Genomic DNA, 27,133 nt, shown 5'->3' on the forward strand with positions numbered 1-27,133 from the left:
TTGGTTTGTTTTCCCTAGGTGTAGAATATTGTAGTATGGAGAAAACACATGGTAGTATATTTAATGTTTTCAATTTCTTTTTATTTTCACTACACTTATTTACTTATTTATTATTGGTGTTTGTGGAAGTCTGAGAACAAGTTACAGGAGTTGGTTTTCTTTTCCCTCCATCTGAGTACCAGTGACTGACCTCAGTTCTTGATGCTTGGCAGCAAGTGTTTTATAATCACCTCCCTCACCCACCATCTCAGTTCCCTTCGATGCTCTTAAATGTTTCTAAGGCTCCCAAAGAGAGCTTTATGTGGATTGTATATCCCAATATTTGTCATATATGAAATCACAACCAGAAATTTAGAAAGTGCTTTCTGAGCTGGGGCAGCATACTTGCCCATCACAAGGCATAGGTTTGATTCTCAGTTCTTCAAGTGGAGGGAAGGGGAAAGGAGAATATTCCTTCAAAAGAAAATGGCTTTATTTTAAAATAATCCTAAAGGGCTATGAAGATGGCTTAGTGGATAGGGACACTTGCTGAGCCCGCACAACTCACATCCTTATCAACCACACTGAGGCTGTGACGGCTATGCATACCTGTCACCCAAGCACTGAGGGGTGGGGTTGAAATAGCTGGATCCCTGGAGCTTTTTTTTTTTTTTTTTTTTTTTTAACCAACCAGCCAGGCCTCCAAATGGGAAGATCCAGGATCAGTCAGAGGCCCTATCTCAAGGGAATAAGGTGGAAAGTGATAGAGCTGGCTACCTATTGTCTTCTCTGACCTCCACATGTGCATAGAATTGCACACACATAATAAGAGGAGGAGGAGGAGGAGCAGGAGGAAAAGGAAGAGGAGAAAGAGGAAGGGAAGGAAGAGGGAGGAGGAAAGAGAAGAAGGAGGAGGGAAGAAGGAGGGAGGAGGAAGAAGAAGAAGAGATCTTTATAATATAGACAGAGACAACCTGTTTAATAGGGGACATCATGTCTTATGAATCACTTTGTCTCTCATTGGAAAGCTATGTTCAGTCTGTGGGATATAATGCTTTGGTGGAAATGCCTATCCCTACACAGCTGCATAATTGGAATGGTGGTGATATCATAATGACCATTGGAGATAGGAGTGGATAGTTTGCTTTGACCTAAATTTGAAATGGTCCTGTTTTGAAGGTTAGTTGCAGTATGGGATCCGAGGTTATATTAATGAGGCTTTTATACATTAAAGTCTATTGCCCAAGCCTGGGATGGTGTCTCACTTGGCAAAGTACTTGCTGTGCAAGCATGAGTCCCTAACTGTAGATTCCCAGCACTTGCATAGAAAAAGCCCATTGTGGTGTCATGTACCTGTTATTCTAGTGAAAGGCAAGCAGAGACAGGAGGATACCTGGGCAGCCTGGCCAAATCAGCAAACTCCAGGCCAAGTTGGAGATCCTGTTTCAAAAAATAAAGTGGAGAGTGATTGCAGACGACACCTAGTATCTGACTTCTTCTACACGTGACATGCACCATGTACATGCATGTACACACACATGCATGCACACACAGTTGTAAGTCTACTTTGCAGTTCTGAACTTGCACCTCTGTATGGCTTTGTAGCATAATTTGAAAAATGTCTATTCTTATGTTAGGTGCACCTTCCCAGCGTTGGCATGTTTTGTTATATGGTGAGAATTTTCAGCTGCTGTGCTCTGTCATCTTTGTTGACATGTCACAAGGTGTTGAAAAGCTGCCAGAATTTTCCAGGATTCTAATTTCTGCTTAAAAGCTTAAATTTGGTCTTCAGGGGGTAAAAGTCTGTCAGCCTGGGTGGATGTGTGGAACTCACAGTTGGGGGATAGAACTGGCTTCCAAATAGTTGTCCTTTTAGTACACATGCGCATCACCTCACACATATGCACAGTGATGATAATAAGTAATTTATCTTAAATAAATGCCCCAGGGACCCTCTTATCTCTGCCTGCTCTGCAGTGGGATTATGGGTACATGCCAGCACAATGGTCTTAAAATAAATAAAATGAACAAAACCCCTTCATGCCTATCATGGGTCACAGATTCTATCCTGTTTTGTTTTGTTTTGTTTTCTTTAGGTTGACTTGGTCACTTAGCTAGTTGTTGAGAAAATATGTGTCACTTACCCACATGAATAACCACTATTGGCAGATTGTCATTCTTTCAAGTCACTGGTCATGGAACTAAAGTGTCACAGGAGGCAAGTGCTCACCCTAGTGTGGAACTACCTCTATGCAGACAGCATAGACTAAGCATGGGGCAGAGTGTCTTGTGTGTTTTCCCCCTACCATGAAGAATTTCTAAAACTCTTCTCAAGAGTAACCGTTAACAAATATGTATTTATACAGGTCATCCCATGCTCTTGCTGACTATGTCTGCTTTCCCTGTGAAGGTATAGGCAAGGGTGAGGGTGCAGTGACTGTCCCCATGTCCCTGATCACCCAGGTGCAGTTGCCTGCTGTTGGCTTTTGCACTGTTAGCGCAGTGGTTCAGGAAAATCCATGAGAGTCTGCATAGCTACTCAACACTTTTATTGTCTGTAGCCACGCTCCACAGCAAAGGTCTTTGGTCCGTGGCTAACACTGCCAGTAGATGGATCATGGTGCAGCAAGTCCAGCAGCCAGGACTGGAGGTCACACTTAGGGAGACATGAATGAGTTGTAGCATCATCTTCTAACTCATCAAATTCATTTTTATTCCAACCCTCGATGGCCACTGGAGGTCACTGAAAGTTACTGGCGGTCTCTGATGCTACAGTGAACATGCACTGTAATAGCATGTAAGCCTGGTGCATCAGAAGACACTTACAGCAAAGCCGAGAGAAGACCCTGTCGTCAGTCCTTCTCTCATTCATGTCTGTACACATGCCCTGGAGATGTCTGTGCCTCGTGAGTCAGTGCTCTGATCTGTTGGCTTCACCTTCTGCTCACAGATGGTGGTTAGTCACCGTTTGGGTGCTAGGAGTCAAGCCTGAGTCCTTTGCAAGAGCAACACATGTTCTCTCAGCCACTGACCCATGTCTCCAGCCTCCTTCAAACGCTTAGAAACACATTATTGCAAACAAACAAAAAGGAATATGCACTTCCTTTTATTACATTCCATGTAGGCACAAAGGAAAACATCAAACTGACTTGGGATTACAAGATTTATTCCAGGTGTAGCCCGAGATGGCAATAGCATAGTAAATATTATATACCCTGGTAACAGTTTTTAGTAGTAGAGTCTGATGTGTATAATAAAGTAAGGCTGGTTCCTTCTCATTTCTATTTTTTGTAGTTTAAATGTGGTGCATGCGTGTGTGTGTGTGTGTGTGTGTGTGTGTGTGTGTGTGTGTGTGTGTGTGTAAATCTGGGGGAAGACCCCAGCAAGTATGAAGTGTGCGGGCTACCATGTTTGCGTGTTACACGAGCACACCTGTCTTTCTGTCTGTTCAGTCTCACTCTGATGCAGCAGTGTTTACTGTCTGCCCCATATTCACAACAGTTCACTCTTCTAGTAACTCGATAGCTGTTGTTTTGTTTTGAAATTTTGGCTATCACCTCAGATGTCCTGTTGTATCATTGCATTTGGGAAATGACAAAGTTCAGAAGATGAGGGAATTCCTGGTAGAGTATTTCCATTTTCCATATACAACTCTTAACATTTATAAACAATAAAAGTTTCATTTTCTATGAAATCAGATCATCCAGAGAGGCTAAGTTGTTTAATGTTTTTTAAAAGGTCAAAACAAGAACTATATGTGGTAGCTCACACTTGTATCCCAGTACTCAGGAGACTGAGACAGGAGGATTGTCAGAAGTCAAGGCCAACCTGGACTATACCACACCCTGTCTGAAAAAAAAAAACAAAAACAAAAAAACAACCAACTAAATAAACAAACTGAAAGACTGATGCATAATTTTGCTGGTTAACATCTGAGGCCAGGAACTGGTGAGATGGCTAAGGGCTAAGAGCACACAAGTGCTCCTGCACTGAATCCGAGTTTAGTTCCCAGCATCCATGTTGGGAAACTCACAACATATAACTCCAGCCCAGTCCAGGGGATCGGTGTCGTCTTCTGGCCTCTGTTGGCATCTTCACACACACGGTACACACTCATACGCAGACGAAAAACATCCATAATGACCATGAACAATTGAAAAGTCATTTTTTTATCTTCTTCAATCCTTCTGTCACAGTTTACTCAGTATGTCTGAATTTTTTGAGAAACTGCCATGTTATGAGTGTTGAGTAATTAATTGTCATCTGCAATTTAGTTAAGTCACTTGGGGTTCTAATGGGTTTCCCACCAACTCCCATCTTCCATATTCCACAGGACAGGGGAAACTCCATCTCTGTATGAATCTACTGGCAGGGGTGTCTCTGTGTCCAGCCTTTCTTTTTGGATAACAGTTAGATTAAAGCTGAATGCCTTTGACATTTTTTGTAAACCCCAATAGCAGTTTCAGAAATTACCAACCAGGAGCTGAGGTGTCCACGAGCCCAGGATCTGCCACCCACCCTTGCTCTCATTTCACTTATGCTAGAGCATTCTACCTCAGCAACTAATAAAGTTTGTTTGGTTTGGAAGTTATATCTTCTGATCCACAAGGAACAGACTGTCCAGAAATGCTGGGTGGTCCTCAGCATGTCCAATTCCAACAGCTTCAGACCAGCAAGTTAACCCAGCAGCCTCGTCAACTGGAACCTTTTCATGGATGCTTTCCTGTGGAGAGCCCACTGGCCACATGTCCACAGAGGAGGCTGACTCAGTGAGCCATGCAGTGTGGCTCCACACCCCGCACCCCTCCCAGCTTGAACAGTTTCCCATATGGGTTGTGTGGCCTCCTAGAAACCCCAGCTTTCTTTGACCAAAGTATCCTTGCCCTGTGTTCAGTGTTTTAACTGCTTACCACAGCACACAGTGGGATTCCTGTGTTTTATAATTGGCCAGGCGTCTTTGGCCTTGGTTTCCAAATACAATCACACATTTCCAGAAATGGGCAGTCTGTTTCCTCTAAACAACTCATGGTGGTTCCCCTTGGTGGTTTAGATAACCTAGAGGAACCTTTTAATTTCTTGACCTAAATGTAGGACCTAACTCTTAAAAAAAAAAAATTCATCCTTGGGAGTCTTTTCCTAACATCTGCAAGCTACAGATTGCCTGAAATCTGTCAGAGGTGGGAGGGCTGCTGAGCTTCTTTGATTAATCTATGGAGTGTTAGAAACTGAGTGTGTCATGTCCTCTGAACTAAACCCAAACCCAGTGTTTCAAAACCACTGGGGTCTGATGATGGCATGAGGCAGAGGTTTCTTTTCCCTGAGCTTGAAGCAGATGAAAGAGGAAATGGATTCATGGCTTCGAGGTTATGACAGTAAGAAATATATGTGTGGTCCAAGCGTCCTGAGTGATCGAGGTGACTGATGGATCTTTGGTATGATGGGCCCTTTTCAGCCACATGTCAATTTAGGATAAGGTGTGAGTCTCGGCCCCTAGAGAGCTTCATGACCAGTGCTAACCCCAGAGCAACCAGACTTGTGACCACGAGAATTGGGTGCAATTTCCTGTGGCCAGTGATGCATCAGGCCACACGGAGCATCCAGGTTGATGAATGCAAAGATGATGGGAGAGTGGTGTACCTGGAGAGGGCTTAGAAACTCCAGACCCATCCCCCACTGTGTCTTGTAGGTCTTTTCTGTTTGTCCATTCCTGGTTGTATCTTTTATAATGAACTCATTGTTGTGAGTTCTGAGCTGCTTTCCAAATTGTCACACCTGAAGAGAGGATCATGGGAAGCTGTTTTTAACCAAAAGACTCATACTTTGCGTGAGCATCATTGTGGTATCCAGGGAGCTGGAGATGTGATTGGCATGGGAAAAACATCTATACAGTTGATGAAAGAAGCATGTGAGTACAGTTAGCTCCTGGAGCATAGATGACTAACACCAGCTGAACACATAAGGTGACTATGACATGCGGCAGCTGTATGACTAACAAGTTAGAATACAACACTTCTGAAAGTCATAGGAGTTCCTGTTTATGACTGTGGCTTGTCCCACACAAGCTGGGGTAGACCTTTACACTAAGATTGAGGAAGCTTGGGTACCAGTGACATGCTGAGCAGTACCCTACCAAGCAGTGCCCTCCCACATGCCTGTAACCCCCGAAGTATGTGTATGTGTGTGTGAGGGTGTGAGGGTGGAGGAGTACATGGAGGGAGACAGGAGAATTGCTGTGCTAGCTGGCTGCCAGTAGCCAAAAGAAAGAAAGAGCAACCATACTCTGCAGTTTCATGAAGAGACCCTGCCTCAAAGGAATAAAGGCAAAGAGTGATAGAGGAGGGGATCTCTGTCTGTGGCTTCTGCATACACGTGTGAACAGAAACTATACCACACTGTCACACGCACTTACACTACACACAGAAGACAGAAGCAGAAATAAAGCGACAGACATGGCTGGCCTCTAACGTGAGGCTGTCTCCCACGGGGCTTTGCATTTACAGGTACTGCGTATTCCCAGAGTGGTCTCTGCCCTGCATTACAGGTTTCATCACATTAGACCCTCCCAGCCACTTGTGCTTAACAGATAGTAAACGGAGGCTCTGAGGGCCAGGTAACATCGTTAGTGCTGTGGATGCAGGGTAGGTCTTAGTGTACTTCACTACTTCAAACGTATCAGACATGTTTTTAACTTCATGGCCCTATTTTGTGGATACAGGGCTTTTGTTCAACTCCTTTTTCCTCTTTCTCTTTCTTCATGATGTATGTGCTTATATGTTTAGAAGGAGCCTCCATCGTCTGAGCCTTCATTCTTGTAAGTTCTTAGGTAGATGATTACCATACTGTTTTGCAAATAGGTGCATAAATATTGATTGCTGTTAAGACCATGTGAGAAACCTCACACATTTGATTAGTAATTTCCATTTGAACATAGCTTATTTTCTTTTTTTCTGGGAATCTATTTCTGTTTAACCTTCTGCTTATTTCTTGCTCAAAGGGAAAAAATTGTCCTGCCCACGTCCTCTGTGGTCAGCCTCTGGTTTCGGCATCTCCCCAGCCTTGAAAAAGCAACGCTGCATCTTTTTGAAAAGCTGTTCTCCAGCAAGAGAAATTGCCTGAGAAGGATGGAGTGCTGTATAAAAGAGTCATTACTGGTACGTGCTGGACTCTGGTGACAAGAAAAATCCTTAAAGGAATTACTGAGAATAATGTCTTTAGTTATAAAGTGTGACAGAAGTAAAAAGTGTGAACAGATCCAGGATCTTTAAAACTTATCATTTCTGTTTTGTTAGGAGCATCTAATGCTGGAGAACTTGTCTATGATCAGAAATGTTTTAACTCTCTGTGTGTTTGTGGGCATGACCCACCTCCCACTGCTGAGGTGATCCGTCATATGTTCCCTGCACTTGCCCTGTCCCACCACACTGCCCCATTTCACAGGAGAAAACAGGCCATGTCCTCATCTCCTGCATATATAGAGTGCAGTTCCCAGGGGTCTGGAGAGGCCAGGGATGCAGAATAGGCTTTTAAAAAATATTGGTTTTAATTTTAACGTAAGTAACAGATGCTTAAAACTGAGGATCTTGCAGACAAGGGAGAGAAGAAACCAGTAAATGCAAACTTACAGCCCTTCATGAGGAGAAAGCATTCAACAGAAACAAACAAGTACTCAGAAAAATGCTCAAAGCAACAAAACTGTGAAGACTTGTTCAAGTTTTCTGTTGGTGAAGCCCCTGCTTACAGAGGCCCCCACTTTCAAGAGTCTTGGCACCAATGGCTAGGCTTCCAGACAGAGGTCAGGGCCTGACAGGTCAGAGTGTCTGCCTTCAATGTGGTTAGTGAGGTTCTATAGGAACAGAGATAAAGACCAGTGTCCCAAAGGGAAAAAATACCATAAAACTAACCATCTACCAATATGACCCATTACCCAATACCTAGTGACCGTTTCACCCTGAGTCCTGTTCTCCCCAATGAGGGCAGAGTCTGTTATCATTTAACCCAGTGACAGGCTAACCAGGAAAAGAGTAGCTTTCAAGTAAACTAGTTTCTTGCAAAATACACAGAAGAAGAATAAGAGAAAGTATGTGAGTGTACATGTGTGCCCTGTTTGTAGAGCAGTAAACTGAGCAGTGTGCACTGACGTGTTCCAGCTACTCAGAAGGCACAAACGAGTGGGTCAGTTGAGCCTAGTTTAAAACCAGTCTGGTGGGTTGGGGATTTAGCTCAGCGGTAGAGCACTGCTTGCCTAGCGAGCGCAAGGCCCTGGGTTCGGCCCCCAGCTCCAAAAAAATAAAAAAAATAAAAAAAAAAATAAATAAATAAAACCAGTCTGGTTGTATGGACAAGATGTCTCCGTTGGTAAAGGTGCACGCCTGACAATATGAGTTCAATCCCCAGGACCTACATTATGGAAGAAGAGAACCAGCTACCACAAGTTGTCCTTTGACCTCCACACACATGCTATAATATGTATCCCCTAATAAATAAAATATAATTAAAAACAGCTTGGACAGCAAAACTCCATTAAAACATAAAAGATATTTACTGTGTGCTAAGTGCTAGTAAGAAACCAGCCAGTGTCTGTCCAGAGAGGAAACTGCCCACCCCTGCTCCAGGAGACCAATTCCCTGAAGTAACTGGTCTAGATTGGGTGAAGTCCTCCGTGTTTTAAAGGGCTTGTTCACTCAGGCAGGCCTGTAGCCACTGGTGCCTGTTTAGTGTGCTTCCTTGTAGGGCAGAGTCTAGTGAAATGTGTCTCAAATGCAATCTGCAGGCACCAGTATTTCCTCTTCAAGAGTGTTTTACCTCATCTTCCTAGTGTCAGGTTTTAGAGTGAAAGGTCCTGGACACCACCCCGTCATGTGCATATGCACACAGTTGTCACTGTCTCAGCCTGGTTACAGAGAAGAGCCTGTGCTGCCGAGCAGACAGGTGGGTCTTATCAGAAGTAGGGCTCACGTGTGATGTTAAGGAGTATAGTGTGGCTAATAGCACAGCATTACAGGCAGTGCTGCTGTCTTCCAGGACCTCAGGACCTCTCCTGTGCTGCAGTGGCCCTTGGAACCTGGGGTGTCTAGTGAAGGCAAGTTCCCAGAGCAGTGCAGTGTAGAGTTAGCTCAGCTCAGCGCCCAGGAAAATGGGAGTGCAATTTTCTTACAAGACCTTGTAGATCATCTAGAAGCCCCCAGACAGCCCCTTCCAGGTTTAAGGCAGTAAATCACCTTGTCTTGTAAATGTCTTTATTTCTAAATTAAATGAGCACACTGTGAGGTGAGTTACTTTATCTCTGGTCTGTTTTGCTCTCAGTGCCAAATGAAGACACTGGGTTCTTTCCTTCCGGGCTGCTTGTCCTTTTCATCTTCCCTAAGTAGAAAGCTTCCCAGTCCCATGGACTGCCTGACTGTTTGTTGGTGTTACTGGTTCTTCTCTGGTACTTGTCTGCATCTGTTAGCTGAAGCCTTCAGCCTAAGCCATCCTTCAAAGAACACAGGAAGGTGCCCCTCCCACAGACATTGTATTATGGGAACTCAGTCTGGGTTGGTAGTTGGCTGTAACCTTCCCCGTCACGCAACTTAGAAGCAGTTTATCAGGATCATGTGTAGGAGCTTCAGAGCTTTTATTATGGTTGAGGGAGGGATTTAAAGGGGTGTTATTTGGCTTAATTTATTGTGGCATTGCCAGAATGTGACCTCTCTATGCTATGAAGTTCATGGAGGTAATTACAATACAGACAACAAGCTGGAAGCCCCTGATTGGCTTAGGCAGTTCTCCTCTACCATCCTTAGCTCAGAGAGCCTGAGAGCCCAGCAGGGTAGACTAAGCCGTGACCTCGTTGAGTGATTACAGGGGTAACCTGAAGAACCTGCTTCCTAATTGCATCATCTGACTCGTTTATCGCACGCAGCATCTTTCAGCATTGACAGGGCCATGCGCAGTATCAGATCTTTAAGACCCAGCTAGACTGCTGCACTTCGCTGCCTAGGAAACCTGATGCCAATTGCATTAGTGCTGGGTTCTGACAGTAATTAAAGTGTGATGGTCTACATAACTTGTGTTTTGTGTAGAGCACCGTTAATTATATTCCCATCTCTTGGGACTATCCAGAATGAGTTCTGGAAATTCTATAGTTACCCAAATGTAGCAAAAACAGAAGATAAAAGAGTTGTACAAAGGGTAATGATCTCCCTGAATGTCCTTCTGCCTTTTAGAGATGTCGGAAGTCTGGCAGTTTCTGTTAAGACAATGAATGAATGATAAGAGACTAGTCAGCAGTCACCTTAATTCCAAACAAGATGTGTGTGGGGGCACATGAGTGAGACCTGTGGAAAAAAAATACATTCTCAAACCTGTTTGTGTTTAAGGTTCAGCCTTTGGCTTCTCTACCCTAGAGTGTCCCCAGTATCATGGCTGCCTGCCACAGTTGGTGGGCCCAAAGAGATCAGGGTATTAACCCCAGTTTGTCATTTACTGTGCAGACTAAAAGTTTCAAAAACAGATGGTCTTGTGTTTCCTTTGACAGAGTAGTCACCAGGAGACCATAATCCCTAACCTCAGATCTGACCTTAAAAATTGACGTCAGGAGAAGTATTGAAAGCCACTTGCTAATTATGCGTCCCTTTTGGCACTGTGCTCTGTGCCCAGGCTGAGCTTGTATCAAGGAGGCTATTTCTTGTTACAGTTCTGTGTATGTAGCCCAGAAAGCTATTGTTTGGGTTCCCTATTTGAGTGAAAAGGGCCAGCTGGGTGGTGGGGTGGCCTGTGCTTGGCTGCTACACTGTGCTATGTGCCAGAGCTGGGGCACCCTGGTTCCCATGCCCTCCCCTGCACTCCTTCACAGGCTGACCCGCCTGCTGGCAGCCACCACAGCCCGGCCTGGGAGAGCTACCCCAAAAAGTAGTTGCATGGGAGGCGGGAGGCAGGGTGGGGCTTTTGTTTTACTCTGGTCTTAAGTCAGAGACTGTTATATTACCTGGGAGAGTTGGTAGCTCAGTAAAACGTTTCTTTGTCTATTCAGGCTTCAGACACCTCAATGTGTTCCTCCTGTTGTCCAAGAAGTGTCTGTTCTCAATCTTAAGAGGTCAGTCACTGCAGCTTCCCCAGGAGAAACTTCCGTGAAAAATTCCATTGCTAAAATACAACCGAAGAATTAACTCCTGTCCTCACCATTGTTGGTTTTATTTCTCAAGTGTTCTTCCCCTGCATTTTCATCCGTGTACTTCTTGCTTGAGCTCTAATGTGATACATGCAATTAAAACAGAGCTGGAGTGGATGACTTAGCTTTGGTGAACTAGAAAAGTGTGGTGGAACTAGAAAAGTTTTGTCTAGACTGCACTTGCCAGTGTTGAGCTCAGGGGGGCACCAGATACCCCAACGTAGCCCAGGGTACAGGGCAATCTTCACTCATGGGGTTGCAGGCTTTGTCACTCCTGGGAGATGAATGGGAGAAGGATCGCAGATAGACCAGAAGAAATAGTGGACCATGGAGGTTCCTCCTGTTCTATTCAGAGGCCAGGTTGAGCAGCAGTGGGATGCAAAAAACTGCCTTGGAGCATGCGCAGGGACTAGAGCTGGAGGGATTTGTCCAGTGTGCAGAGCTGGGCATCCCGTAGCGCACGCCCCCCCACTTCTGTGCCCGACACTGAGACCTCATGTAAACCTACAGCATAAGAAGACATTTGGTACTTGTTAAGGTTTTAAGCCCAAGAATGACAGATTTATCACTAATTAAACAATAATTGCATTATGGGGTACTGAAAAAATTGCTTGTAGTATAAACAACATCTGGTAAAGATTAAAAAGAAAGCTCAAATTTGTTGTAAGAAACCTGAATCTTTTAAAACAAAATAGATTCTAAAATGTGAAAGGGTTGTTTAATTTTATGTTTAACATTTTAAAAATAGAAAAGAAAACGCCATAATGAAAGTATTTATAAAAATGCCTTTACGTGATAGATGTGAAGGTTTTTTATATAAGTAGATTTTTTTTTAAAGCCAAATCATTTTTTTTAACTCAAAGGAGTTTACCATTGAAACCTGTTGGAATCTTCCTTTAAACGAGGCCTTTCTTTGGTTTTGTTTGGATTTGCATGTATTTGTGTCTTTGTGGTGACTACAGTTGCTTTTAACTCATATCTGTCTCTTGTCCAAAGAGCAGGGTGAGCTGGCTCCATGGGGGATGGGCAGACATGCTGGTGGGCAAACTGGAGGAAAAATTTCTCAGCTGATTTTTTCAAATGACCATTTTCTGAGTAAACATCAAACAACATTAAAATGAGTCAAGAAAGGGGAATCTGTCCTGAACTTGAGCTGCCACTGGAGGATCTGTTGTTTCCTTCTTGGTTCTGTGACCTAGAGGACTTGTGGACTTTCTTCTTCCTGATCCTCCATTGTCTTTTTATGAGAGGCATTCACTTTTCTCAGATAATTGCCTTACAAATACCTTTTCTAGTTCTCTTCCCCATCTCTTTGTCCCCATCCCCCTCACACACACACACACACACACACACACACACACACACACACACACACTCTCGAGTGTGCATGTGATGGGGGAGGGTAGAGAAAGATAGGGAGTCTGAAAACAGTTGATAGAAGAAGTATATCATCTTCCTAAGAAATGTGCTGCTTGTTCTCAGCCTCTTTGGTGTGGCAGGTGGGTTATAATAATCTTTGATCCCCTGGGACGACAGTAGCAGGTTAGAAAGCCTTACCAATGGGCTAGAGTCAGCGGTGCTCACACAGCCTCTGGTACAGAGTGGGAAGCAGCCTCCCCCACTTCTCTCCTCTCTTTTCAATACTCTGTACTGTCCATGTTGACTCATCTTCTTGAGTTTTGTTAGGGATGGAAATAGATCATCCTGGGCAGAGAGGAACCTAGAGGAAAGTGTCTTATCAGATGAGGCAGATATGTACTTGTGAAACATTCTAGTAAGGTAAGGAGGATGCAGGTCATTGTTTGTTGTCGTCATCATCATCATCATTATCATCATTTGTTTATACTTCAAGACTTATTGAAAGTCGGGTGGGGGGAGGTGATAAGAAAGAGGATTGTAGTGTTCCTGGTACCTCCTGGTGACATGGTTTTCCTGGTGTGAAGCAATCTCTACATGAAGATTGTTAGGCCAGATGGAGGAACATTAGAGAAGGAACAGATTTTGGTGGGATGGAGAAAAACAGATGAGCAGATGGAACCTGAGACAGCCCCCATCCCCACCACATTTTCATAGTAAAAATAATTGCACAGGTCTTGTGTTTTAGAGCAGGCCTGTAGAGCCCTGGAGTGCAGAGGACCTATGATGTCCCACCTGACCAGTGAAATACTGTGCAGAGGCCTTAAGCATTTGCCTCCTCCTCACAAGGATTCTATAAGAGGTAGGATTTGGCATCCAGAGAACCATGCAGTAAAGTTTTAATTCTGATGAGAAAATCAGCTTAACTGTGTCATAGGGACTTGTGAATACTTTGGTCTTTATGAAACAACTTACTGACACTGAAATTCTGTCCTGGGAAAACTCCAGTGAAGACTAGAGAGGAGAAAGAGTTCTCACAAGTGGTAAGGAGGAGCTAAACATTAACCCTTGTCATGGCCACTTCAGCAGGTGCCCTGCCTGCTTGTCTCTTTCTGGCTTAGAATCTAAAGTAGTTTGTGGACGTGGGAGAAACCACTAATCCGGAGTCCTTACAAAGAAAGGCATGGACATACAGTTCCAGTCCAGCCACACAGAGAGAGTGGGTGGATCCCATGGCTTGTTTGGGTTGGAGTCACCAGCTGGGTTGCTCAGAAGGAAGCCACTGCATTCAAGCAAAGCCCATACAGTTTTCTTTGTGACAAACTAGGTCAGAACACTCTTCCTTGCATCTCTCGTGGTTTTGGTAACCACCCAATTACTGCTTACATCTTTTCTTTACTGTTTAGAGATCCATGCTACCAGACCACATGATTCTCAGATCTTCAGTGGCTAGGGTAGGGAGAGTTAAGCTATTTGGAATAAAAGAAAATAGTTTCACTTCCCTGCTTCCAGTTCTGGTCTTATTTTCCTCCCGTGCACATTTAGCTCTGTGTCTGCCTGTGGGTGTGCATCTCTGCTGGGTTTAGGAAGCGTGTGGCTCTGTTGGGGGTCTTCAGACTTTGTTTTTAGAAGGTGCATTCCTACATAAAACAGAATTGTCCTGGCAAACTTAGCTGAGTTGTATTTCTTTAAGACATCCAATTTGGTTTTTTCTGTTTGGATTTTTCCATTATGAAGACATAGAAACTCTTTCAGTGTTTTCTGGGCCTGTGTCCAAGTGCCCAACAACTGTTAGTGTTTACAGGGAGGCTGAGGAGCAGGCGGCTTGAATGACTTTTTGAGATCAAAGCCACAAAATAACTTGCCTTTCTCTGTTGTTAATTTCTTAAGTAGGTAACAAGTTTTTAAAAATTTTAGGTTCGCTTCATTTGGATAAAGATGTACCTTGACAAAGGGTTAGAGATCGTGGGTTACTTTATTTGAAAATGAGAAAGCATTAACTTGCAAATCATAAATGTCTTTGATGAAAAGGACAGCCTCCCATCATTTGTGTGACAGCCTGTAATTGTCACATGTGGCCACTAGATGGCACATACTCCATGTTGCAAGTTAAGCTGCCATGGCATAATTAACTATAAAGTAGGAAGCCAAAGACACACTCAGCTTTCTTCAGGGTGGTTCAGGAAAGTCAGAAAGTGATGTATAAGACCCGAGATGGCTGAAAACATGTTTCCCCAAGCTCGTCATAGAAAACACAGAACGACAGGAGATTCCCCTCACTAGAGCTTAGCCTACTCGTCTCTGTATGGCATGTGAAATATGTTTCATAACGCAAATAGGTTTTTAAAAATATATCCTAAACTCAAGTTTTAAGCTCTGACCAAAAAATATATGTAAGCTGCCTCTTCCTAGGCCCCAGGAAACCAGCTTCTTTGGACTGAAGCCATTAAATCCTACCAACAGGGTATTCGAGAATAGACCAGGCAGGGAGCTTTCAATCACTGGGGGTCACATGGCTGTACTGTCCATTAACTGCTAAATGTACCCTTAACGTCCAGGACAGTGGTGGCCTCCTGTTTCTTAGGTGCTCATTACCAACTGTGGGATGAGGATGGTGGTGAGGAGGAGAGTGAGAGGTCAGCAGGTGGCGTTCGCTGCTGAGATGTCTCAGGCCTGAGGAGGTCCTGAGGCTGTTGTCATAGAGTGGTTCTTACTGCTCATGAAACTTATTCCCACATACAGGCTTATCATAGAAAACGTGGGACATAGCAGTAGTACAAAATAAGTAAATAAAGTCTGCCCACAGCCCATGCCCAAAGAGAACCACTGCTGGCATTTTACGTGTGGGTTTTTCTAGGTACCAAGTGCTTTTCTTTTTTCTTAACCTAAAGGAATGTGCCACTTTTTTGGAGCAGCCCCAGACCTCTTGTTTGCCTAATAATCCAGAGTTGTTATTGATAGATGCCTGTTGTATTTCACTGTTTCATGGTCTTTTCCTTTTATAGCCTCAAGCAGCCTGCCAACCTGCCATCTTTAGAATTGTTGATGAAATGTTCAGGTAAATATCCTGTCTTTGGGAGCAGTTGATCTCTGGCTGGTGTGGGAGAGCAGAGGTTTGCACTCTGAGTAGTTAGGGCTGAAAGCTCAAAAGTTGCTTTTCTTTGAAAAGGCAGCCTCAGGAGTGTGGTGGCATTCTTTAACCTGTCCATACTCGAGCGATAATAGAGAAGTGGGATTCAGCTGGGTACGGAAATGTCCATGCAGCATTTCCCCAGCTCAGAGGAAGGAAGCAATACAGCCCTCACCACATGAGGGCTGGCTGGGCTTTGTCACAGAGCTAAAGACACAAAAGTGTTCCGAACAGCATGGAGACCCCCATTTCAACAGCATGGCGTTTTTATTTTAAAGACTCAAATCTTAGGACCTTGTGCTGCTCTTAGAGGTCCAGGAACCAAGAGAGTATAACAGGCAAGTTGGCTTGGAAGTCACGAGAGCTGAAACTGTGCATTCCTACACAAAGTCAGGGTTGGAGCCCCAGGAGCTAGGTACGAAGGCTGTGAGCTGCCTGATATGGATTCGGGCAGCTGCATCCAAGTCGCTGGGAAAGCAGCAAGTGCTCTTAACCCCTGAGCCATCTCTCCAGACCTAGCGAAGGAGCGTGTGTTTACTTGGTTGTTTTTCAGGACAGGGTTTCTCTGTAGTCCTGGCTGTCCTGGAACTCAGTGTGTAGACCAGGCTGGCCTTAAACTCAGAGACCCACCTGCCTCTGCATCCTGCATGCTGGGATTAAAGACAAGCACCACCATGCCCCGATATAGGAAAAGGATGTTTTACAACCAATACCTCACCATTTGTGCTGCTCTTGAAACATACCAACTCTTAACTTAAATGGCCACAGATATAAGAAGACAGGCTAGTGTTTTTGTTTCAGGCTGGTCAAGTTCGAGAGTTTTTTCCTTAAACAAAAAGAAAAGTTAGTTATATAAAAAGGCATGGAAACCAAACCAGAGACATCTAATTCCGCAGCCCCACTCTGGTGACCGACTGAGTATGTCACTCTCCAGGCAGCTGTGTCCACTCGTGAAAGCAGAGCACCTGTTGCTGGCACTGTCTGCTCTGTGAGCACTGAGGTGCCCATGGGAAGGCCATGTGAGGCGGCTGGAGGGGTGGCTGCTTCCTTCTGCCTTCTCAGGAGCTGCAGTCTGATGAACTCAGACTAGGCTCAAGCTGTGGCATGGGCTTGTGATATGTGTGGAGCAGCAGGGTGCTGTCATCTCCCTTTGCTTTGTTTAGGTTTGTGCTACTGGAAACTGATGGGGCCCCAGCAGTGCTAGCTGCTCTTCAGATTTTCACATCCTGCTTGGTAGAAGCTCTGAGGAAAGAAAACAAGCAGGTACACCCCCACCCCCTACCCCTCTCCTACCCCCTACCCCCCTCCCACCCCTCACCCCCCGCCAATGCTGCTTAGTCACTTCAGAGAGGAGGCTGCTGCTGCTACAGGCATTGGTGATGCACTGAGAGGATCTTTATTCCGAGAAACTGTATTTCTCTGGTGTTGGAGACCACCCACAGCCTCACACGTGCTGGGCGCATGCTCTGACACTGGCTACACTTCCAGACTTGTTTTCAGAAATGTTGGTATAGCCTTGTTCACAAAGGACCACTCCTGCAGAGATGAAACATTTTCACTGAAAATAACTTAAGATTTTGTCTGTCTTCCCCATGCCCTGTTCCTAGAACCATCTGCCCACTGCTGTGTCTGAGTGTGACTTCACATTGGCCAGCTCTTTATAGGGAACATTCCACCGCCCTCTGTGTTTGTCCTTCTGTTTGCAGTTGGCCCTGTGGCTAGCAAGAGACATTATGGAGTCTACCTAGGATGTACTATAGGAATGGCAAGCTAGGTGAGGTGTTCTCAGTGGTCACTGTCTTTATTTCCAGCAGAGCTCCAGGAGAGAGAGGGGTTGGGAAAAGGGAGGCATTTGAAGAGTCAGTGGAGGTTAGTTCCCATCAATAGACTAGAGGACTCTAGGTTCCCATCAGCAGAGGTTGGACAGCAACTGTGAGGGCAAACAAAGCAAGAGCTCTTCCTGTCTACAGCTTTGGCTGTTGTAACAAGTGGCCACGGGGAAAATACTTATGTGATGCTAGCACTGGTTCTAGACATCTTTCTGTGAATTGTGGCCCAGTCCCTGTGATGCTGTCAGCAGTTTGACTAAGGGCAGAGCTAGGGTGCTCAACCCACTACAATCCTACTCAACCCAAGGCTGTAGAGCTCTCTCTGGTTTTAGCAAATGTCTCTGCTTTCTAAGGCAACCATCCCTTAGTCTTATCATCCCTCTTTCCCTGGGGAAGTTAAATAGATGGAGCATACCCAGCCTGGCATCTGGGAGGAGACCTCGGCTGAAAGGCACTAGCTGGTACTCACTGTTGTGAGTGCAGCTGTAAGTGTGCTGTCCTCCCTCACACACTCTTGGTTCCCCAGGGAAGAAACAGCTGCCAGCATACCTCATCCTTAGATTCCCAGACTGTCCAAGATGAGACTGAGGACTAGAGAAAGTTTTTTCCTCAGCTTAATTTGAGTGTTATTCCAGGTTTGCCTTGAGTCTCTGCTGGCCTTGGTACTGTGGATTTGTACTGGAGTAACAGTGCCTTTAGTTTAGAATAAAGCCTGCTGACCACATGTGTCTAGGGGTGAGAGTGGTAACACCGGAGCCTGGTTTGAGGCAAGACCTACTTTTAGCTACACACAGGCACAGAAGTCTCCTGACCTTCAAAGCCTTCACATCCACATGTGATGATTTATTTTGTCTTCCTAGTGCTGTCCCAGAAAACCTACCTACTTAACCTTGACTGGCTCACTCACCCTGACTCACGTGCACACTCTATGACCAGTCATGATGCTGTCCTGTCTGTGCTGATCCTCTCTCCTTTGCTTCACCTATTAATAACAGAATATGTGGCAGTGAAGTCACCTTCAGAGAATTCTTGAGCCACTGGGGGTGGTGCTGACTCTTGTGTGCTCCTCTTCTGCCTGCCTCCCTGCCTCCGTAAGCCCATGCTGAGTTTTGCATTCCTTACTCCTTCTCTTTCTCCAAAATACTTTGATTAGCTACACAGGACAACAAAATGGTTTTGGCTGGGGCTGCATCTGCCCTTTATGAGACACGCAAAGGGCAGCACATGTGTTCCCTGAGCCTAGCTTACTCAGTGCCTTTATAAGATGGTGTCAGGCTCCTGATGCTGACGTGAGAGGTGGCTTTGTGGCAGTTCACTGCACAAGTGGAGCACAGCACAGCCATTTTCTAATTCCTGGCATTTGGGCTATTTGTATTTCTGCTGTCTGTTCTAAGCATGCTGTGACGAATATTTGTGGGGTGACAAGAGTTACCTTGTGTCTGTTTATGGGGTACAGAATTCAGTCTCACCAGATCTGCCATGCTGACTTGTAAGTATAGTGCTCTCCTAACCCACTCACGTCCCATCATCAGGGATGGTCGTGGGTGCTTCTCTCTTCTCTCACACTTCCCTGTGGGTAGCATGAGACAGCATTGCGAGTGTGCCCTGCTTGTAGGAAAGGACTGGAGCTTACATTCTCAGCTTGTGCGGTGACTGGAGTACAGGCAGCCACAGGTCAGGATGGGCTCCAACGGCTGAACAGACAGACAATGGATTGTGCTGAGTTGCCTACAGATGGAGTTTTCACATGGGGCAGGATATTTTCTAAAGAGTCTGACAAAGCTGACAGGAACAGGAGGGGTCTCAGCATAGGGACTCTGCCCACTTCTCACTAAGGCCCCAGGGACAGCAGGGCAGTGGACCACAACTCAGAGTGCTCCTGGGACTTCTGAGGTAGGTAACAGAGGCTAGTGAGAGAAGCAGAAGGGACAAACGAAAACCACGGTAAAAAACAGATCCAATCCCAGCATAGTGAAGGGACGTTCATCATGAGAGTGAAGTGATGGAGTGAGAAGGCAGGTCGGCCTGACGGGATCTGAAACAAGACCAAGTGTGTTGCTTCCAGACACTGAAAGGAGAGAGAAAGAACGTGTAGCTTCTCAGGGACAGAGAAGACTGTGACTCCATGACAGGTTTAGACAGTGGCATTCACAGTGATAGGCCGCCAGTTCATCAGGAGACATGCCAGTCACAACAGGCAGGGATTCAGAATGCACGAAGCAAAACTGGTGGAAGAAATGGACAAGTGGAGTCCCACATAAAATACCTGGAAGTGAGTTAACTGAGGGCACCCAAACCAGCCCCAAATACAATACAAGAAGCCACGCACAAGAGCCTTCAGTTCTGCTCCCTTGGCCTGCCTTCCTGCTCCTTGGCTCCTCCCAGGCAAGCAGCAGTCCCTCTGCAGGGCTGGGAATCAAGCCCCACTCGTGGGAGACCTGGCCCCTGCAGCAGGCTTTCTCAAAAGCAAATGCATAGGCTGCTTCTCAGACTTAGCTGGCATAAAAAGGACCTATAAAAGTCAGAAAGCAACTGGAGAACCCATACTAAGAGTAGTTAAGCCAGCAAGAGACTGGCAGGACACACAGAACAGAGTCTAGAGACAGCCCATGCATGAGCTTTGACAGGGACTCTAGGGCAGCATAGTGAGGGAGTGTATAAAACAACTCATTGGGGTAGGTGGGGTGAGGGTGCTTCAGAAAGCACAGCCGTGTTTTGAGATGGAAGGACTGTAGGCTTCAGTAGAAAGGTTGAAGCTGTAAAGCCCTTAGGAGAAGATGTAGTTAGCAATCCTTTGTCTTTCCCTCTCTGTTTCTCATTTCGGTTTTGAGACAGGGTTTCTCCATGTGGCCTTGGCTGTCCTAGAAGTTACTCTGTAGACCAGGCTGGCCTTAAACTCACAAAGATAGATGTGTCTCTGCCTCCCGAGTACTGAGATCAAAGGTGTGCATGGCCTCCCTCACTCCCCCGCACCCCCTGTAAAGCATTGGATAATGAAAGATTTTCTAGAAACAATGCCATAAATAAATAATAAAATAAAAAAACAAAAAAACAATGGCTATAGTTTTAAAAAATGGGTAACTTGAACTTCATTAAAATATAGTGTCTGTTCTGTGATAAATGCCAATGAAGATGAACTGGTTGTTCAGTGGCTTAGAGGAAATGCAGTATTCATACTGGAAGACTGGCTCATAGCTTCATAGGAGACAACAGTCAGTTTTTAATGGACACACACTTTGGAAAGCTATTCTAACTAGCACTGAGCACACGAACAGAGTTCAGCATCATCTGCCTGCCACACAGAGCAGTACGTTCTAGACTGCCCAGTAATGGCAGGTAATTCTCATCCTGTAGCGATGGGAATGGAACCCTGTTCACCTTGAAAAGTCACCTTTTCTATTGAACTTACTCTAGAAAGTAGTAAGCCCTGTCCACAAAGGTAGACACGAATGTCAGTAGCAGCTTTAATTCTAATAACTTCCAACAGCCAGCACTCACACATAGAGGATATAACTCGAACCCTGGTGTATTCCAGCCTTCTAAGCAGTGCAGAAGAGTCCCAAGACCACAAAGATCAGGGGCAGAAATGTGCATATTTAGTGTATCTCTATGGAATTTGGGGGTAAGTGATAGAATTATTGATCTCTCCTGTTGAAATAAAAGTATCAATTAGGGTCAGGAGTTCATTTTGAGTCACAGGGAAGTAAGTCCCCAGGGTGATAGTGTTCTGGGTCATAATGGGAGTACTGGTCAGGTGGATTCACATACTCACCCAGATTATCAAGCTGTGTACATACGGCAGGTGTACCTCTTTAGTGTTGTGGGGTTTACCTGGTCTTGTTTTTGTTAGTTTTATTTCAAAAACCTCTGTGCCTTGGGGGAATGCTAGTAAGTACGGCCACATGTTCTCACCATAAGAGCTGCTTGCTAGAGACTTTCATGGTCATGAATGCCACACTGAGAACCTGAGTCCAAATGTTTACAGTTCTCTCTGCAGTAGAAGATGGTGTTTGTGGCTAGGCCTCTGTAAGGAGAAAGCAGCACAGTAAAGATGGCAGGAAGATAATGTCATTTCCCTAAGCTCAGAAAATGACTCTTAGATTTTTTTTTTTTTTTGGCTGTTTATGAGAGTACTGGAAGCATGTTTGTAAAAAGGATCCATGAGGATACACTCTGCCTGTGTTAGTGCAGTGGTCACTAGGGCTGAGGCAGGCGGAGGTTTATATTATCCTCACTTCCTCACAGTCCCAGCATTCATGCCATTTCTGTGTTGACTCTTGCAGCTGAAGTTTGCCCTCAAGACCTACTTTCCCTACAGTGCTCCGTGTCTTACTGCAGCGCTGTCCCAGCAGCCTGAAGGTGAGCTGAGGTACCTGTCTCTGTCCTAGCGACTTGTAGGGATGGGCATGGTGACCCATGGCCCTTTCGTCCTGGGCCTTCTCTTCCTCCTAGGTAGACAATGTGCTTGTCCATTCAAGCTCTTTGGGGTTCAGTTTGTGTGTAATTTCACATGAGAAACCTGCTTTGCTTCCCAGGCATGAGGAAAAAGAAGGCAGCCTGTGATAACAGCTTTGCTGAGGCTGCCAGAGACAGGCTAAGTCAGAATACAACAGTGTCCTTGTTTGTTTTCCCTCCTTTGCTTCATGCAGCGTGTTACAGAAGAGAGGATTAAGTGAAGGGTGAGGCCTGGTAATTGGGGGGAGATTGTTTTTTCCCTCCAAGGAGAAGATTTTGGAAGATTGAGTAAAATTCTATTGTTAGACCCTAGCCTTTTCTGATTCATCTGCCAGTCTGCTTCCCAAGGCCATGTCTGTAATGACTGGTGTTGATCTCTGACTGTGTCTGTGAGCTCATGTTGAGGGAATGCCTCAGCTACAGAGCATAAAGGAGCCTTTTCCCTCTGATGAGACAGTCTGCAGACAAGGCCTGTGACTGGAAGAGGAGGTATGGAGGAGGGCTCATGTTTCTCTGCTGTGGCCACTGTGGCTTCTTTCCCCATACTTGAGAGAGATCTGTTTGAGGTAAGTAGCCTATCCAGAGTTCCAAAGCATTTTACAAAGTCTAACTACCTTTTCCTTTGTCTATAAGATGTAAGGTTTTGCCCAAGGTGGCTTACACAACGAAGCCCTCTCAGCTAGAGCTGGGGTCCAATGAGCACTGTGGCCTCAGTAGGATGTCTGCACAGTGGTTTTTAACCCTTCTCCTCTACCGTACCTAAGAATAGTCATGCCATCTTTTTACTTCTTGTTTGCATTCAGTGGGGACAGAACAGGAAAACTTTATTAGTATACTAGACAAGTAAAGACTACAACTGTCCTGGGCTCTTTGTGTAAGTTTGAGGCCAGGCCTGCTGGGAAGCAGTCTGGGCACCCCAAAACACACTGGAGATTAGGTTCCCGAAACTCAGGTCAGTCATGGCCAACAGCATGAGTTTAGGCTGTCTGCTCTCCCATCCCCTAAAGTCAACAAGTGACTTTAAGCAAAAACAAAGAAGCTCTGTGTTGATCCGGAGAACAATTTGCATACCTTTGCTCTGGGGGAAAGTTGGATATTTTAGTACTTCATGTTCATGGTGAAGTCCTGGAGGCATAAAAAGTTACTGCTAAGCAGTGACCTTCAGGGGCTACAGGAAACGAAAATTTGGAAGAACTGCTGTTTGCCTTCAGAAGTTAAGTTACAGGCTGAGGGAGGGGTTGCTGTGTGCCACAGGTCTGCATTGTGGAGAAACAGTGGTGACCTCTCCACCTCAGGTGTTGTCATGGGGTTGATTATAACCACAGATACATGCAGGTCAGATGTTTAAAGGCAGGTGTGAAATCAGACACACCTTATCAACCACCTTTGCTTGCACAGTTCTGTGTGCGCTCTCCCTGGCCTGTACTGTAAACCTGAAAGGCCCAGCCTGCTCACACTGCAGAAAATAGTTGAGTGGGATCCCTTTGTATTTTGATGTCACAAATTTGAGATGGAGCCAAAATGTGGTAAAAAAGAAAAACACAGGACACCTGCAGCAAGGCAGTCTTAGTCCTAGGGTAGCTGTGGAAGGAGTCTTTCAGTGACCTGTGTACACCCCCAGTAAAGACATCTGAAACCGGGCATGGTGGTGCAGGGCTGTGGTACAGGGTTACAGTCCTGGTCCCTGGAAGGCAGAGACAGACAAATAGAAAGTCCAAGGCCAGTCTAGGCTCCATAGTGAGTTAAGGGCAGCTTGGGCTGTAGTAGCTGTAATACATAATAGTAAGACCCTGTGTGAAACAAACAAGACAACAAAAGAAACTTTGAAGTCTGAAGGAGGCAGATCCTGGCTGAGAGAAGTATGACGTGGGCTCTGTGAATGGCGGGGGCGGGGCCTTTCAGCACAATGCTTTCAGTCTAAGCTTCAGGCGTCTCCCCATGGGTTTGGCTTTCCGTCAGTTCCCTCTCTGACTTCTCTCCACCCACAGCTATCCCACAGGGACATCGGCTCCAGCCTCTGCTGCACATTTCCCAACTCCTCAGAGAAGCAGTTGAAGACTGTACTGATGGGTGAGCAAAGCCTGACCACCCTGACCCTTTCACAAGTGGCCTCCCTTTGAGCAGGTTGGCAGCTGAAGGCATTGCTCGACCTTCCCAGACCAACAAGTACATATCCCCACTGTGCTGGATGAGAAATGGAGGACGTGTGGGGCTGCAGCATTGTCTGCATAGAGGTGGTTCTAATAAGGGCTGCACTAGAGTTTGACCTATGCAAAGGAGAGAAACCCCCCAGCCCCCACCCAGAATGAACAGTGCCCACGTGGTGCCCTGGTTCCCTACCTAGGAAGGAGCCTGAGCTGCTCCTGGTCAGTAGCAGGAATGTTAACTGTTTGTATCCCACCCTGTTTTCATTGTTTTCCCCTCTGATTTCTCTCCAGAGACTAGAGAGATGGCTGAGTGATTCAGAGCGCGTGCTGTTCACGGTCTGTCCCTTGCACCTACATTAGGTGGCGCACAGCCCCCTGTAACTTCAGTTCCAGAGTTCCCTTTCTGGCCCTTGTCACATATAAACACTTACATGCCCAGTCACATATAAATAGGCACACTGATAAAGTACAGATAAATAACCGCGTCTCCAAAGCTAGCAGGCCTGTGCTAGAATAGATGACTCTGCAGCATGGCATAGGCCTCCTCTAGGTGCTGCTCTCCAAAAGCATTCCTGTGCAGGCCTGCCGCCATCTCTATCCTGTCTCTGGCCTCTTAGCTTGCCCATGTTGAGAGGATAGATGGCAGCTCACACTTTGTTGGCCCAAGACCCTCTTGTTCCTCTCTCCTTTGAGATTCCCTGGTCTGCTAAGACTGCCCTCAACACTAGAGGCTACTGTGCCCACATGTGTGATTGAGTGCTTTGGCTGTCAGTCACTCCTCCCAGTTGAATTTTTTTAATGTAATGGTGAATAATTGTGTTATGCATAAAGTAGATCTGCAATACAAGCCTCCCACCTCAGCCTCAGGAATATGGAAGAGGGAGTGAGGTGACTGTAAAAGCCAGGTGACCGGGATGTCAGCTGTGAGCTTGTGTCTTCTACACAGACAACAAGGAAGCTGCACCCATGAAATCTTAACAATATGGTTGCTGTAGTGATTTCAATGAGAAATGTTTCTCATTGGCTCTGGCATTTGAATACTTGGTCCTTAGTTCCAATTGAATTCTTAAAACAGCTCAGACAAGCTGGTGTTCAGGTGGGGTCTCTGAATGTCAGTGCCTGTGTTATCTGGGGGCTGTGGGGTCTACCTGCAGGAAAGGCTTTTAAGATTAAGGAAGGGCAGATTAAGACTTTTTTTCTGGAAGAGGAGAGGTAAAGGCCAGGCAGATCTGTGCTATGGCCTGGGGCTCACAAAGATACCTGCTCAGTATCCTTGCTGATGAGGTCTGTGAGAAAGACATAGGGAGCCCCTGGCCCTTCAGCTCTGTGCAGTGGTGGGCTGCTCTCCCTCTGACAGGGATTAAGGCTGAGGTAGTACCTGCCTTCCTTTTCTCCATTGTCCTTCAAACTTGATTTAAAACATGTACATCAAATGTTCTAGGGGTGGTATTAGATAGCAGTGACCAGAAGGCAAGAACCACGCTTAGAACTTGGGGATCCTCATAGGCCCAGTGTAGGCAGACACTACAAAGGCCATGGTTCTCCTGTCCAGATGAAGGTTCCCACCAGAGACTGTAGGCCGTTCTGCTCTGTCTCTTGGGGCAAAGCTGCCTTGCTGATACTGTTAGGGCTACACTGATGGAAGAGTTTCCACCTTTAATACACATCACTTCCCCCAGACTCCAGGAGGATGAGAGGACAGCTTAGAAAAAGTTTTGACCTTCCAGCCTGATTGTCTACAGGATGACAAGAGAGAGAAACCAGGGCCACTTGTCAGAAAGGTATATTGTGCTGTCCTGAAGGCCAGAACATTCTCTGACCTTATGGAGCTCTTTCTCCTCACCGTGGAGCCACCTTGGCAGCAAGTTTTAGGGTCTCGCTATGCCTCACAACCTGCCCATCCTCCTCCCACCCCGGCCCCAGCCTTTGTTGGAGCCTAGAATCCTATAAAGTCCCTGTAAGTCCTCAACATGAGGCTTGGGAGGGTTCTTCTAATTATCTCAGGATGGGCTTAGGGTGGAACAAAAGTTTGCTGAATTCAGTTTGTTGATCTGAGGGTCTTTTTTTCAGTGGGAAAGAACAACTTAAACTACCAATTTGTAAACATTAAAGTTGTTTTGAACAGAAGGAAGATGGGTCCATCTAGGTGTGTGTCTTGTTATGTTCCAGGTCTCATCGAAATCCCTTTGAGAGCTGGTTTTTGTTTGTTCACTTTGGAGGATGGGTTGATCTGGCTGTGGAGGAGTTGCTGCTCAGGGAGGAAGCTGAGCCTCCTGCAGGCCTTCTGTGGCTCTTGGTCTTCTATTACAGCCCACAGGACAGGAGTCAGCAGAGAGAGCAGAGCATGGTAAGTGTAGACCCTACTGTGCTCTCAGGGTTGAGCCTGGGAACAGAGAACAGAAAGGGAGCTTGATTTGGTTTACCTTTATACAGCTCTCCCAGCCCAGGCACCCAGGCTCAGAGCACTTGTCAGATGTGTTGGTGATGTGTGCATATCCATTTGGGCTGAGCCTACAGCCTGTGACCTTCTTCTGCCTCCACAGGGACCTGACAGGAGGCTGCCCAGCCGTCAGGCTGGTCTTGCTCAGAGCCTTCAGTTTTCAGGGTTACTTGATCTGTTCTCCCCAGTGTCCTCAGTTGCCCTGATTCATCTCCTGCCTCACCCCAGGGCTCTATACGTTAGGAGATGCTGTGCAGGGGCAACAGCTGCTCTGAGAACCACTCTCCCCAGGCAGAGACCGGCTCCTGAGCCAGCCAGTGTCTTCTCTTGCCCACCGGCAGCCCGGTTAGTGTACTCTCATCTCACCACTTTCCAGCATCAGTCAGAGTCACACTGAGGTAATCACATGATTTAATCACTTGGGTCATATGAACATGGTGTCCATATACAGGACTGGGTAACTGTGCACAGCAAATATGCTGTGGGTTATGTAGAATGTAGCTATTTCAGGAAGCCATGCTTTCAGTAGAGCTTTGCCACCTCCTTGCAGACATTTATGCTGGCTTTTAAAACTTCAGTCTCAGTCTGGAGAGATGGCTTAGTGATTAAGAGCACTCACTGTTTTTTCCAAAGGACTCAGGTTCAATT

The 27,133-nt window shown here is 45.8% G+C and overlaps 1 protein-coding gene across 5 annotated transcripts in view; it reads left to right on the top strand.

Annotated features, from left to right (window-relative positions):
* Positions 1-27,133, top strand: part of Fancc (FA complementation group C) — a 129,198-nt gene that overhangs the window by 85,660 nt on the left and 16,405 nt on the right. For all 5 annotated transcript variants that reach the window (NM_001443863.1, NM_012557.3, NM_001443864.1 and 2 more), the window contains 6 exons: positions 6,974-7,130; positions 15,490-15,542; positions 16,778-16,877; positions 21,727-21,802; positions 23,887-23,968; positions 26,215-26,392. In NM_001443863.1, coding sequence (NP_001430792.1) covers positions 6,974-7,130; positions 15,490-15,542; positions 16,778-16,877; positions 21,727-21,802; positions 23,887-23,968; positions 26,215-26,392 — 646 coding nt within the window. The remainder of the gene's footprint in view (positions 1-6,973; positions 7,131-15,489; positions 15,543-16,777; positions 16,878-21,726; positions 21,803-23,886; positions 23,969-26,214; positions 26,393-27,133) is intronic.

Source organism: Rattus norvegicus, chromosome 17 (genome assembly GCF_021556685.1).
Source record: "Rattus norvegicus strain SHRSP/BbbUtx chromosome 17, alternate assembly SHRSP_T2T, whole genome shotgun sequence".
Classification (NCBI taxonomy): Eukaryota; Metazoa; Chordata; class Mammalia; order Rodentia; family Muridae; genus Rattus; species Rattus norvegicus.